At 41.4% G+C, this 15,341-nt stretch overlaps 1 protein-coding gene across 4 annotated transcripts in view; it reads left to right on the top strand.

The window, feature by feature from the left end:
- ANO5 (anoctamin 5) overlaps nt 1–15,341 on the top strand; it is a 105,442-nt gene that overhangs the window by 68,596 nt on the left and 21,505 nt on the right. For all 4 annotated transcript variants that reach the window (XM_075129470.1, XM_075129469.1, XM_075129467.1 and 1 more), the window contains 7 exons: nt 2,043–2,327; nt 2,832–2,945; nt 5,664–5,779; nt 6,672–6,806; nt 8,183–8,288; nt 8,388–8,448; nt 10,275–10,426. In XM_075129470.1, coding sequence (XP_074985571.1) covers nt 2,043–2,327; nt 2,832–2,945; nt 5,664–5,779; nt 6,672–6,806; nt 8,183–8,288; nt 8,388–8,448; nt 10,275–10,426 — 969 coding nt within the window. The remainder of the gene's footprint in view (nt 1–2,042; nt 2,328–2,831; nt 2,946–5,663; nt 5,780–6,671; nt 6,807–8,182; nt 8,289–8,387; nt 8,449–10,274; nt 10,427–15,341) is intronic.

Below are 15,341 nucleotides of genomic sequence, written 5' to 3'. Positions count from 1 at the left end.
TCTTTGGCTGGCAGCAGACGGTGCAGAAGGACTGCATGCCATCCACATCTCATGGCTGCTCGGCAGAAGATGGTACAGTACGCCTGCTAGCCATCCCCATCTCTTGCCTGCCTGGCAGAAGATGGTGCAATACGACTGCTAGCAATCCTCATCTCTTGCCTGCCTGGCAGAAGATGGTACAGTACGACTGCTAGCAGTCCGTATCGCCTGCCTGCTCACCATAAGACGGTTCAATAGGACTGACTGCAGGACTAAAGAGAATGACCTGGTCAAGTCACTCCAAATGTAGTCCCTGCGCCCATGTCTGCCCAGGCGCTCCCAGCCGACGCGGCCAGGAGCACCTCGGACACGATGAGGACGACTACCAGTCGTATTGCACCGTCTGCTGCCAGAAGGCAAGGGGTTACTGCTACTGTGCAGCAAAGCCGTACCGCGTCTGCCAGCACCCAGGAGACATAGGGTGACGGTTACCTGAGCGGGCTCCATGCTTGCTGTGGTATGGCGTCTGCACAGGTAACTCAGGAAAAAAGGCGCGAAATGATTGTCTGCCCTTGCTTTCACGGGGGGAGGGAGGGAACGGGAGGCTGACGATATGTACCCAGAACCACCCGCGACAATGTTTTAGCCCCATCAGGCATTGGGATCTCAACCCAGAATTCCAATGGGCAGCGGAGACTGCGGGAACTGTGGGATAGCTACCCACAGTGCAACGCTCCGGAAGTCGACGCTTGCCTCGGTACTGTGGAAGCGCTCCGCCGAGTTAATGCACTTAATGCACTTAGAGCATTTTCTGTGGGGACACACACACTCGAATTTATAAAACCGATTTCTAAAAAACCGACTTCTATAAATTCGACCTTATTCCGTAGTGTAGACATACCCTAAGGGATTTCAGTACTTCAAACTATGAAACTGAAGTTAAATAGGCTAATATAGGAGCAATTTTTCTTGATAAATATTTTAAGCACTGAGAGAAGGGAACTGTTATGCTTCAGGAGGAAGTGATTGTGTTTTACTCAGTAATGAAAAGGAAATGGTCCCAAAATAACTGAACTGTGAGTTCATTTACACAGGGAGACCAGTGTAAAAAGGAACTTCTGATTGGGCCAGATTCTCCCTCCAGCCCCTCCGCACAGCATACCAGTAACACCTATTGAAGTCAATGGGAATTACTCATATCCTGTGGGGGATTAGGATCAGGATGGGGAAAGGCTTGGCGTGGCAGTTGTGTCCATTTGTTTAGTGTTACTTTTCTGCCTCATATGATTTGGACAGCGGAGGGAGTGTTTCTCTGATCAACATTATCCTTGCTGTACTTGAGAATAGGTGGAGCAAAATAACTTCTGACAAAACCAACAGACTCCATGAGACCCAGAGATGGGGCTCCAGTAAGCCAGTGGTTAAATATTACTGTTTTAGAGTCGGACCCTCACATATACTATGTGCAGAGAAATTCTTAGGGATGTGTGTTGCGGGAATCATTCCTTAGCCTCTGCTGCAAGTAACAGGGTTGCATGCTTCCATGACTGCTGATTTACAGGGTGTTTTGCAGGGAAATCTGCACACTTGTGGATTCCATGGTCTACACACCAGCAGTTTCAGTAGACCAATCCTAAAACTGCCATCTCTGCTTGGGAGATGGCACAACACCGTTGCATGCAGGGAGTTTTGACTACTGTGTGGGTTTTCTATACCCTGAATAGCCTGCTCTGTAGAACCACACCATTTCCAATGCATTCAGTGTCTTCTGTGGCCTTTAAGTAGGCTGGAAAATTTGACCTTTAATGTGCAAGTTTGATGCAGTTTGAAATTTCCTCATAAGCTTCTAATCAGTGCAAAGAGGACAGATACCCACTACCATCAATCATACAAGCTTTCTGGCGGAGGGAAATTTTTCCTCCTATTTTTTTAGAATCAATGTAAGCCTTTAAGATAATAAAAGAACAAAGAGAGAAAAGTTTTGGATACCCTCTCACTTGATTTTAATCTAAAAAAAACCACCCCACCTCAGTTTGACCTCAGGCTTAACTCTTCTTGTACAGGAATCTGAAGATGGCAAAACTTATTTTGTGAAGATCCATGCCCCATGGGAGGTTCTGATCACATATGCTGAAGTGCTGAACATTAAAGTGCCCATCAAGGAAAATGATATTCCCTCTACTGCAGAGAACCCATTGGATTGTATGCTTGGACCGTTTAGGCTACCGGAGAAGGTGATGCACCCTGAACCAGACTACTTCACGGCACCCTTCAGCAAAAGTAGGCAGGAGCTCTACCTCATTGAGAATGAGAGCACCTTCTTCTCACCATCCATGAGAAACAGAATAGTACGTATCTCAACCCATCTGTTTACATGTGCATGCAGAATGTAACATAGGCCTGTGGGTGGGTGGGTGACTGGGGATGTGTGTGGTCACATATCAAACAGTAAGCTGAGACAGCCATTTGAGTTCTGAATCTACAGATGGTCGATTACTTTGCTGCTGTATGGTACAGTAACTCTGGATGTTATATTCTTTTTGCAAATACAGACTAACACGGCTGTTACTCTGAAATCTGGATGTTATGTGATAAAATCTGATGTCTATGTATCTTTCTAAGTACAGATTGCATTTGAGAAACCAGTTCTCAGTGGGGCAGCTGGGGCATCCTTGTTCCAGCTGGAGCCTTGAGGATCCTTGAATTTCCCCTATATTGCAGTTACTGCAATACATTACCTTTGAGGGGGATTGGACAGTCCCATCAGCAGTGCTCCATCATCCATCAGTAGAGTGTGGTATTAAACCATATTATTGAAGAAGAGGAGTAAACTCTCTGTGTTTGCATATTAGGTGTACTATATTCTAACACGGTGCCCCTATGGAACAGAAGAAGGGAAGAAAAAGTTTGGGATTAAAAGATTGTTAAGTAATGGCACCTACACAGCTGCTTACCCTCTCCATGATGTAAGTATTTTAGCTTTGCATTCCCAAAGATATATCACAGTCCAGCTTTCCTCCCTCATTTGCTTTGCCTGCTGCAATATTACTGTTTTCAGTTGAAATGTATTTGGTCCCCAACCCCTTCAGCTTTTATTTATTATCTGATCTCCTGCGCTGTGATGTACAAGGAATATCTGCCAGCCCTGTTATGCTGTTTCTGTATGCACTACAGTGCTTTTCCATATGCTCAAGTGTATTGGGTTTACCTAAGTGTTTCAGTCACAGAATTCAGTATTGTGACTTACACTGCAATGCATTTTATAGATGTTTTTATTTTACATTTTGAGATAAATTATTATAGTAACATATTACAAAGACAGATGAAAACAAGGAAATGAATAACATTTTTAGCTGAGCCCTGTGGGTCATATCTATATGTGGTATAAAATGCCACTGGAGTAGTTACACCAGGGATAAATTTGGCCTACAGTTTTGTGCGGGCATTTCTCCACATCAGGATGCCCTCTGGTGGCATACTGTCAGTATTGTAAAGTCTGTAAGGATGGTAGCTTTCTCTGTTTTGCTTTAGGGCAGTGTTTCTCAACCTATTTACATATGCAGCTTTCTGTGTGTTATGTGGGCTGCATCCACACAATATATATGCTACCTGTATGACCCTGAGGATGTGACATGGGCTGCAGCTGTGTGCGCGGCCGGCCATGGGTTGAGAACGACTTCTTCAAGGTATGCTTTAAACATGGAATACCTGCATATAGCCCTGCAGCCCCTATTAGTGTAAACAGGAGGGACCTATGCTACTAAATACCAGTGTATTACAGTGGAAGTTTACCTCCGAGTAGCATTTTTAATTTACTGTTTTTGTGAGGCTCTAATCTAATTCCTTATTTGTTTTTTAATAATTATTTGAGGGCTGTAGCCCATGAAAGCTTATGCTCTAATAAATTTGTTAGTCTCTAAGGTGCCACAAGTACTCCTGTTCTTTTTGGGGATACAGACTAACATGGCTGCTACTCTGAAACCTCTGATGCCTAGTGGCATTTTAAATCACTTGTTTATTTTTTGACAATCCTTTGATAAGTTTCTGTCACACCATAAATCTGACAAAGAAATACTCTGAAAACCAGAAACTTCTGTTGAAAGGAATGATGCCAGCTACTTGGGTGAATGGGAAGTTTTCTGGTGGTTTTCAGATTTTAAGCTTGGCAGGGTAGGACCTGTGCCATTAATATGCTTGGCAAGCAGCAATTACATTGTGGGCAACATCAGAAACAAATAATAATCAATAACAGCGGTGGTGCCAAAATACAATTTTGATGCCTTTCCACACAATACCAGTATTAGCAACCTCAAGAGTTTGAAAATTGAGTGAGGCTCCCAGAATAATGATATTGACTTAAAAATCATGAGCTATTTAAAATATAATATTTGGGGTTCTTTTTAACTTACTTTCTGATCTTTGAACCTGCGGGGTGCCCTTCGGTCATATTTACATGCTTTTTCTGAACAAACAATGAGGACTTTAAAAAAAAAAAACAGAAGCAGAAATTCTCAATAAGGGAATGTCTAGAGCTGGAGGTGTGATTCCCAGCTCAAGGGGGAGACATTGCCACTGCAAATAGAGTATAGCTGTGGAGGTGTGAGCCCCAAGAGGGGCTAGCTGCCCCAAGTGTGTACCTAGAGTCTTGGATGGGATTGTACTCAGGGCAGCTAGCTGCTCCCACCACTTAAACCATGTAGCTACACTCTATTTTTAGTGAACTAGCTCAATTATATCTAGTGCAGGTATTTCTCCTCGAGCTGGGAATTACACATCCAACTCAGAATGTAGACATACCTATAGTCATGTGACTCCAGGAGCTGGGAAAGAAATGCATTTTAAGAAATGCAATAAAAACAGGAGAATTGACAACATTCCAGTACTTCCATCCTATTCATTTCATAGGAAGCTGAAATGATCAGAAAACTCTTCTTCCTAGCATTCTGTCATACAATAGGAAAGTCTGTGAAAGTACAGCCTACCATTGAAGTGAATTAGTGTGGCAGTCTTATTTTAGTGGATGTTTGCATTATAGCCACAGAAACTGCAGTGATAAACACAGTATAACAATCTCTGAAGAAACAGAAAATAGCTTTACTTTGTGTTATGTGTATATCTTTGCATCTCTCAGTGGAAGGCCCTTGATTATGGAATTTATCAAAAGAACCTGATTCTGACCTACAAGGGATTTGGACTTGAGTTTGTTTCATGAGGTGGGAATTGTTTGGGGCTTCATCTACATCAGGAAAATTTGCACTGATGTAGCTTCACCACTGCAACCTCCTAATGTAGACAGGCTATACCAATGGAAAACATGGCTTGTACTAGTACAACTTACTACAGTAACTTACTAGAAGAAATCAGAAGTGAAAGGCCCATTTTCCGAGAGTGCGGCATCCCTACATTAAGAGTTTACACTAAATAGCTATATCAGTGCAATTTTCGTCTGACATATGCAGGCCTTTCATGTTGACAAGTGGTCTGTGGGTACATATGTTTTAAAATATTGTGTGTTGAAAGGGCTATTCTAGGGATGAGTTATGATGTTGAGCACCAAGTAATTTTAGGTGGCCCTAAAACTCACCCAGGATGTGTTGCTGTTCAGATTTGCATATTTTAGTGTAATGTGTTAGTCTTCTGATGAGTTTCTTTGTCTCTCCTCTAATCTGTGTACATCCACACAGTGCCAATACTGGAAGAAGGCAAATGATCCACACTGTGACAATGAGAGATACACATTGTATATGGAATGGGCTAGGTTTTTACGGTTTTACAAGGAGCAGCCTTTGGATCTCATTAGGTAAGGTATGGGCTGTGAAGTGTTCATTGCATGTGGCCACAATTCATTGGTTTTCACTGCATTCATTTGTGATTTGTTCCTCCTGGGGATTTTTTTATTCCTTTCTAATGTTTGAAGAAAAACAGGTGCCTAAACAGGCACGTCTCTGAGAGTACACAATGTATGTTTTATTAGAGACAGGCAAAACTCTTTACTTCAGATCCAAAGCCATTCAAACCAGCTGAATGTAGAAAGGCCAATTTTCCAGATCTGCATCAGATGCAGAAAAAAAATTTGAGGAGTATCAGGTATTTTGTAAAATCAGTTGATCTCTTTCACCACTTAAGATAGAAATGTTTCAAGAACGGTCAATGAGATTTTGGCACATTGAATCTGAACCTGAAACTTAACTCTAATTAAGCCTAAAACCTAGCATAAACCTGTCTGAGATTCAGTCAGTGTCTCCTTAATCCATTTGTTCCTTTAGTAACACACCTTGTTGCTTTTGTTATGATAAATATTGAGTTCTTTTAAAATGATCCATTTGGAGCCATTGTGAACCGTTAGATTTTATACTCTACTATCCCCTTTTGGTGCATAACACAGGTAAATCTGCATTTTCATTATATTGAGAGTGGAGGAAAGAGTTCCTTAAGCAAGGTATTCCTGGAAGGGAAAACAAGGGGTAGCTTCATCTTTTCCCTAAATAAGGTCCATCTTGTGCTTGTTCAACATGTGTAACTCTCATTTATGGTCTAGATTCAGATCTCATTTATACAGCATAAATCATTGGATTTACTATTAGGTGAGGTCAGAAGTTGTCCCATTGTCTTTAGTTTTGCTTGGGTCTTGCCAGTTTTGCGATTTGCAGTCTTCCTGTGTTTCCCTACCCAATTGTATTCTTTGTGTGCAGGAAGTACTATGGAGAGAAGATTGGAATCTATTTTGCCTGGCTGGGTTTCTACACAGAAATGCTGTTCTTCGCAGCAGTGGTTGGCTTAATCTGTTTTCTGTATGGTTGGTTTACAATGGATGAAAATATGAGCAGGTGAGTGCAACTGCCAAAATTACATTGAAAGAGATATCTTTACCTAGTTTGTTAAAAATCAGGATTATAGTTTTAAAACGTCTAGTTGCATACTGTGTTTTTGGAGTATCACATTTTCATAACTGCTTATGCTCAGTATTTTTTGTATATGTAGAAGTCATAATTTGCATTAACATTTACCAAAAAAAAATCACAAGTTAGAATTATTCTGAAAATACAAAGCCAACTAAAGAATGCAGTTTTGCTCATTATAGAAAAGCAGCAAACATAAAATGTTTTTAAGCAGGGGGGAAAATTCTACTCTGTTACGCCCCGACAACCACCAGTGGCTTAAATGGGGTTGCACAAATAGAGCACAACTGTCCACTGTACAGTAAAATCTAACATATAGTTGGAAGTTGAAATTTTTGTTTTAATTTGGCAAAGGGTTTTCTCTCTGCTAGTATTTGGGCAACGCTGTGGCTGGTAGGGTCCTCAGGATACTGCCATTTCTGCCTGCTTAAGCTTCTCTCCCATAAAGATTGTTTATGTATCACCTGTTCATTGTTTCCTTAGACCCTCCAGTTTTGATCCATCTTGTAGTGAAAGCTATTTTTGCCTGCTTCAGAGGGCCAACAATGGTGAATAATTTCCCAAAATGTCCAGGAGCAATGCAGAGAACATGCCCCATCAGAGATGAATCAGACTTCACATGTAGTGGACATTCCAAGTTTGGTTTGGTCTCTGACGTGTGTAGCTAAAAAGTACATTCAGGAATGGGTACCTGTGTGCCCTGTTCTGCTGAATTATGCCAGTTTGAGACTTGTGTTATAGTCATAATATCCTACATTCTTCCTGAAAGATCCCTATGCACATTCAGACTTAAATGGTCATTAAAAAGTATACACACAGGTCACTTCACCTAGCCCTGCAATACAGCTGCTTATGATTAAAAAATGGAAGCTGCTTAACATCATACAGCAACACTGCACAACAATATAGAACAGGAAGTAAAAATAAGAAGCAAGTTGAAGTTACAAAAAGTGCAATGAGATCTTTAGTGACCAGATTAGAAAGAACCTTTGTTTATATCTCATCTGAAAGACTGCACATCCAGCACAGTGCCTCCCAAACAGAATGCTGAAGTACTGATTCAGTACTGACACAGAGGGAATCATGGCACCAAGTGAATCACCAACTCCATTTCCAGGAGCAACTGGGTTTTTCCTGGAGGTTTCTCTGACCCTGTTACAGTTGTATCAGTGGATGTAACCTTCACACATCATCAGCAAAGCTAAAAACACTTAAGTTTGAACAAGTGAAGCTTTGATCTTTTTCCAAAAGAAATGTAATATTGAGCTTCTGAAGAAAATGTAAAACCATCTTCTTCTCCTCAGCAAAGAAATCTGTGCCACTGCGATTGGAGGAGAGATCATCATGTGTCCTCTTTGTGATGGGAATTGTGAGTACTGGAAGCTAAACACCACATGTGAATCCTCAAAGGTCTGTATCCAACTCTGCAATTATTTATTTGTCATGTTCTGCTTTATTTAAAACTGTTCTGTCACTGAATTGTCCTGTCCCTGTGTGTTTCTGTTACAGTACTCCCATTTGTTTGATAACGTGGCAACACTTTTTTTTGCAATTTTCATGGGCATATGGGGTGAGTATATTTGATAACAAAGTTAATTAAAGCAATGGGGAGATCTTGACTAAACCTTTCAGGGACATTGGGAAAGCCATTTTGTTTTTCCTTAAATCTAGAAATATTTACCCCATCAAAGAATAAAAATAATTTAAACTTGTGGAGGAATTGCTCTTTACAGAAAACATAACCTAGTGCCTTAAACAACCTACACACCTGCTGCAATGCAATTAAAAGACTGTGTTTTTGCAGAATTGTTTATCTGCAAGTCACTCTTAATGTTACAATTATTAATTTTCTTTTAATAACCTAATTTGTAGTGAACACATCGCTAGTTTCTTCCCTACATGACAGCAGGTTTTATACAGTTCAGACTGTGTTTTCTCTTTTCTCCTAATCCTTGCAATAAAGTTTCTCTTTCTGACCCTATGAAGCAAATTTCTTCTACTTCTGATTGATGGCTGCCACAAGCAGAAAGTAGTACATAGGCTCAAAGAATGCATTATTATAGGTAGCCTTAGGACCAGGACCCGTACATTGTCCCACTTTTGCACTAGAGAAATCAGACAATGAGTGTATTTTGAAGATGCAGAAGGCAGATGTATTTAACTGAGTTGTCTTCTCTATGATGAGACTTCCTGTGAGCATGTATTTGTCTTTGTTACCATTTAACATATCCATTTTAGATACAAAATTCTATTGACTTTGATGGTTGTTCTTTTGTTAAATTTCATATGCATCTTTGTAAATGTCTGTGAGAGCATGCTTATTATTTCCTATTCTTTACCTTAATTAATGAAGAACCTTCTTTCCTGTTTGGGTGACTAAAGCATGAAAGAATGTATCCAATGTCTTAGCCCACCAGAAATAACCATATTACAGAGTTTCCATTATCCCACAAAGGTCTGTCTATCATATGTCTATTTATCATCTTAGCATCTAGGCACCATCTTTTACACTGGGATCTTTCAGGAAATTTCAGAATGAATAGATTTTTAAGCCTGTGTTCTTCAAGATCTTTCTTACTTTTAAACATTATCCCTTGAATGGCATAAATAAGTTTGTATTTCCAGAATGCTCTACCAAGGTTTACAGAGCACTACAACATAAACTCTCTTTCTTGTGTGTGTTTAACCCACAAACTCTTACCAACTCAGATACAGACATTTCAGATTACCAGAAGTTTACAGCATTTTAGATCAGTTTGTAGAAGGCCTCATCATTTTTTTATATAAATATGCACACAAGCCTCTACACACTGCTATTTCAAAAAAGAAAGTTCTTAAGCCAGGCTCTCCCTTGACTTTCTGAGAAACATCAAAAGCTCAGTATCTTCAAAACGCCATCTTATCAAAAGAACCCTCAAAAGAGCATCTGATGCTTCATGTAAAGCTTTGGAAAGCATTCTACTGAAAAACCGTTCTGCTTATCTATAGTAAAGATGTTTCCATAATAGATTCTCGTACCCAACAGCCTGATCTGAAATATCCCAGCTTATCTGTTAGTTCTGTGTAGCTGCTTGGGTTTTAACAAATCGTTGTAATAAAATGTGTGTGTCTTATCTAGTGTGGTCATGAGGGCTTGCTAGTTCATCATCCTGCGCTGTACTCACATTTACACTTCAATTTACCAATAAATATATCTAATTCATGTTCTTGGCAGGGAGCTTTCTTGTGTGGCTGATACACTGAATGAACATCAGGCAAATCACATTGAGAGAAGAAGTAATAGAATAGCAATCGTGAGACACAGGAGAGAAGGGTTGTTTAATGTGGATGGTATCTAGAACCTACCTGTCAGTTCACTTTTCATAACAGGGCTTATTTGACACTTTTCACTTATAGTAACACTTTTCTTGGAGTTTTGGAAGCGGCGACAAGCTAGACTCAAATATGAATGGGATTTGGTTGATTTTGAAGAGGAACAGCAACAGCTCCAGCTGAGGCCAGAATATGAAGCCAAATGTACCCACAAAAAAAAAAATCCAGTGACTCAGGTAATTTAAAAAAAATGCTCAGTGTGTGAAGATGTCTGTTGAGAGGACACCTAAAAGAATAAAACTTTATGCTAAAATTCCATACTAACACTTTTTTGTAATGTGATACTTCTGTCTTAGGAACTAGGTAGTATCTAATTGCTGAGTAAAGATCTGTGACACTATGGTGGCAGTGAACCATTTGTATGAGGGCAAAGCAGACTTTCAGGTACTGTGCTACACAAAGCAATGAGGCACATTCTGCTGTCTGTTATACCAGGAGCAATCTGGAGTAAATCCACTCAAGTCAGTGAAATTCTCTCATTTACGGTCATGTCTGACAGCTGGTTGAAAAATGGATAAGCACTCCGACATTATGGTGATGATGGTTATAGAAGAACCAAGATATATAGAGAGCATCAAAAAGATGTTGCAAACACTTGGTAAAATTATTTTCCTTGTATGTCATCAGAATGATTTTGTAGATGAAATTTTTTTCAACAAGCCCTATGTCTGGGAGTAGAGAGTTTGGCATATAGAACTTTATAGGACTAAATTCAGTCAGCCCAGACCCCGTGCAATCTCATTGAACACAATAGAAACACATCAGGTTTAAACTAGGGCAGAATCTGGCCCCATAATTTGTCATTTATTATTTTCTTGCAGCAGGTAGCTGCATGGTAAGTACTGAAATTTTCACTCTTCACATGAATGTAATATGACTATATATATGCACAGAGAGAGAGAGACATTGTGACAAAGTTCCTCCTGTGCCTTGGTGGGTCCTGCGCTTATTGGCAGATTTGCTCGCCTCAGAGGTTCATGGCAGCCCTCAGTTTGGCCACTTTTGCTAGTGGCTCAAACCTGCCATTCACTCAGCTAACCTCATCACTGGCCAGCATGGGAAAAGGGAAGGAGAACAATCCCCATAGTCTCTGCTGATCCACCATGTGGGTCAGGGAACAGGTCAGAGACCCTTCCCTCTGGTGGAACCCACAGTCCAGGTGAACTCCTCTTGTGTCTGATCAGGAGTTGGGAACCCAGGCCCGCCCTCTACTCCGGTTTCCAGCCCAGGGCCCTGTGGAATGCAGTTGTCTAGAGTGCCTCCTGGAACAGCTGTGCAACAGCTACAACTCCCTGGGCTACTTCCCCATGGCCTCCTCCCAACACCTTCTTTATCCTCACCATAGGACCTTCCTCCTGGTGTCTGATAATGCTTGTACTCCTCAGTCCTCCAGCAGGACCCCTTCTCAGTCTCAGCTCCTCTCACACACACACACACACACACACCACAAACTGAAGTGAGGTCCTTTTTAAACTCAGGTGCCCTGATTAGCCAGCCTGCCCTAATAGATTCTAGCAGGTTCTTAATTGGCTCCAGGTGTCCTAATTAGCCTGCCTGCCTGAATTTGTTCCAGCAAGTTCCTTCTTGTTCTGGAACTGCCCCTGGTACCTTACCCAGGGAAAATGGACCTGCTTAATCTGGGACTAATATATCTGCCTTCTAATACCTCACTCTCCTGTAGCCATCTGGCCTGAGCCGGTCACAATACACACACACAATGTAGCTAAGGAGAAATGACCATTCAACAGATGTTTGCTGTCTGCATGATAAGGAATGCTGCAAAGCAATGGAAAGTACTAGGTAGAGAAGAGGAAAAGTCTGCTGCGCAGAGATAGCAAAAGTCATACTGGCTTTCGGGTTTCCGTGCAGTAGACATTTTTGTTTACTTAAAGGAATGCTGAATACAGAAATAATGATACAGCACAAACTGAAGTATCCCTCCTTTCTATTTCCAGTTGAAACAAACCTATACTTTTTCCAAATGAAAGAAAACACATTTGTTGTCTTCATTGCAGAATGCAGTGCAAGACAAATAACTCCTCACACAAACAAGATGCAAAAAAAGTTGGTGGTGTGTTTGTCCTCTGATAGCTAAACTTGCTTGTGTTAAGTGCTGGGGAAGTAAGCCTTGTGGAGGCCCTTGATATGAGTCTGAAGTTTAATTAGGGATGCAGTTAGATAGTATGTGCTTTTTAGTTTTTCCATTATAAAATTTTTTAAGCAGGTGTTAATTTGCAAGTTTCTAGAATATATGATTGAGATTTCTTGCATTCTGGAATAGCCTCTGTCATCTTAAAGTGGACAGTTTCCGTCACACTCTTTGTCCCTGGAACTATGTTTTAAATAGTTCCTTTTTACCAGTCGTGCAAATAGATACATGAAAGTAACACATTATTCAGCAGAAAAATTTCAATTTAGCCATGGCTGTTAAAACAGCATACTGTTACATGAACAACATGGCCCTTCCCTTCAAGCCTCCCTACTTTTTAGGAGAAATATACATTGATCTTTTTTTCTCACTGAGAGTTTTTCTGCTTATGCCAGGGCACCATGGTCATTTTTATGCCTCAGTGTGATATGCACTCCAACAGTGAGATAAATATCTCTGAAGATCACACAGCATGACTGCTAGAGCACAAGACCATGGGTGTAGCTCTGTGGAGGTTTTGTTTTTAGATTGATCAAAAGAACATTTCAGGCAAGTACCTGTTTTTGACTACTGGATCAAACTAATTGGAAAGGAACATCTGCCTGTTTAATAATAATGTTGACCTGTGTCCCTGCCTGTGCTTAGAGCTAAATACTTTCCCTTCTTGTATAGCTCCACAGTACCCACAAGGCAGCAGAACCACTGTGGTTCTACTATGTAGGGAGGAAAGGCTATGGGAAAGTCATATAACTCTTGTGTCTTGCAGAGCTGCAGCCTCACTGTCCATGGCAAAGCATAGTGGGTTTTGGACAGGGAACTAAGGGCATGACTAGTGGGCAGTGATTGTGTACATCTACTGGCCTAAAATCCCAGTGTTGGGTCATGGAAGGTGAAGCAAACATAGATGCTTATACAGTTACATATAAGCTATAGTTGCAGAATATCTGGAGCAGTTTTGCTGGTGCCACTGGACTCAGAAAGTATTCCATCGCCCCCAAAAGCATGGTGGACCCCTGTGCAAAATGGTTTATTTTGTCTTTGTACAGGAGATCAGGAGTTGGCCATCAATGTATTTTCTTGTCTCAAACATGAAACATAAGACAGAACAAGAAATCAATCCACAGCTGTTTTTTTTTCTTTGAGCATGTGTTGACAGTTGCCATTAAAACCTCAGTTACCTTGTGATCCTTTTCTTTATGACAGAGAGCATTTGTTATCTTTGCAGATTTTCAGAGGCTTTTGTAGCAATCCCTGTCATTGCTCAGCCATAGAAAACTATACGGGTTAGCCACACTGTAGCTTAATTTCCTTTCATTATCTAGTGTGTGATACTGAAAGTGTGAAGGGACATTGGTTTCAAACAGATTAATTTTGCAAACTGAAAAGGTAATATAGATACAGTTCACTGCATTTACAGAGTACTGAGGCTAGCTTTGCATCAATTGTAAAACCAATTTCTCATCACTACTTGCAATGATTCAAGGTCTTTGCCCCTCACTGGATACACTGATGCAGAAATTACCCATTGTGAGAAAGTAATCTTCACCTTGTTTGCTATTTCTGCTGAGTTAGCATCACAATAGTTGATGGTGAAAATACTCAACTAGTTCATAGCAGGTCAAATTCTTCTTTCACTGGCTTCAGTATATGTGCAAATGAAGGAGAATTTGGCCCAGAAATTTTAAGGCTTGGTCACTATACAGCATCAGTTCTTAAGTAGGAAACGAACTATGTGTCAAATAGCCTAAAATAGTTCGGAGACAGTCATTCCTAAAACAAAATAGTGTATACCTTGTCAGAAATACTTGAACCGCATATTATGGGCCTAAATAAATCCTCGAATATTTGTATACATCTCACATTAACTTCAGTTGTTTTTATAATTCCGTTAAGGAGGAAGCCTTTTATTGTATATTATCACTGAATATAACTTATGGCAATCAAGCTGCAAGAGTGCTCAGAATTATTCATTGATAAAAGTTTAAGTACATTTTAGACAGTCATGTCTCTCCCCCCTCCGGCTCCTATGCACAGGGGAAGCCGGGGGCTCCGCACATTGCCGCTGCCCCCGCAGCTCCTATTGGCCTGGAACCGTGGCCAATAGGAGCTGCAGGGGCGGCACCTGTGGATGGGGCAGCACGCAGAGCTGCCTGCCTGCACTCCGAGTATGTGCCGGAGGGGGGATGTGCTGCTGCTTCCGGGAGCTGCTTGAGATAAGAGCCCTCCGGAGCCTGCACCCCCTGACTCCCTCCCACACTCCAATCCCCAGCCCTGATCCCCCTCCTACCCGCCAAACCCCTCGGTCTCAGCCTAGAGCACCCTCCTGCACCCCCAACCCCTCATCCCCAGCCCCACCCCAGAGCCTGCACCCCTAGCTGGAGCCCCCACACTCCAACCCCCTGCCCTAGCCCGGAGCCCCTCCTGAACCCTGAACTCTTTGTTTCTGGCTCCACCCCAGAGCCCGCACCCCCAGCTGGAGCCCTCATCCCCTCCGGCACCCAAACCCCCAATTTTGTGAGCATTCATGGCCTGCCATACAATTTCCAAACCCAGATGTGGCCCTAGGGCCAAAGAGTTTGCCCACCCCTGTCCTAGAGAGTTCCACGCTATGGAGACTATATGATTAGATGACCCTTGTGATCTCTTCTAACCGTATGATTCTATACCAGCGGGATAGCTTTGTACTGTAGATGCAGCCTATACCATGGAATGTTTCTTTCTGTAAGTGTAGAAACACCACCTCCCTGATTGAAATTATCTATGTCAGTGGGAGCTGTCTTCCATCAATAGACCTGTGTCTACATTGGAGATTTGTTGGCCTAGCGATGTCAGTCAGGGCTGTGGTTTTTTCAGACCCTTAATCAATGTAGCTGTGATTTTTTCACACCTTTGACCTGTATAACTTTTTCAGTGACCATGCGTAAGTAACATAATTAACAGAT

Source organism: Caretta caretta, chromosome 6 (genome assembly GCF_965140235.1).
Source record: "Caretta caretta isolate rCarCar2 chromosome 6, rCarCar1.hap1, whole genome shotgun sequence".
In the NCBI taxonomy this organism is placed as follows: Eukaryota; Metazoa; Chordata; order Testudines; family Cheloniidae; genus Caretta; species Caretta caretta.
Note: the sequence above shows the minus strand (reverse complement) of the source record. Positions and strands in the feature narration are given on the sequence as shown.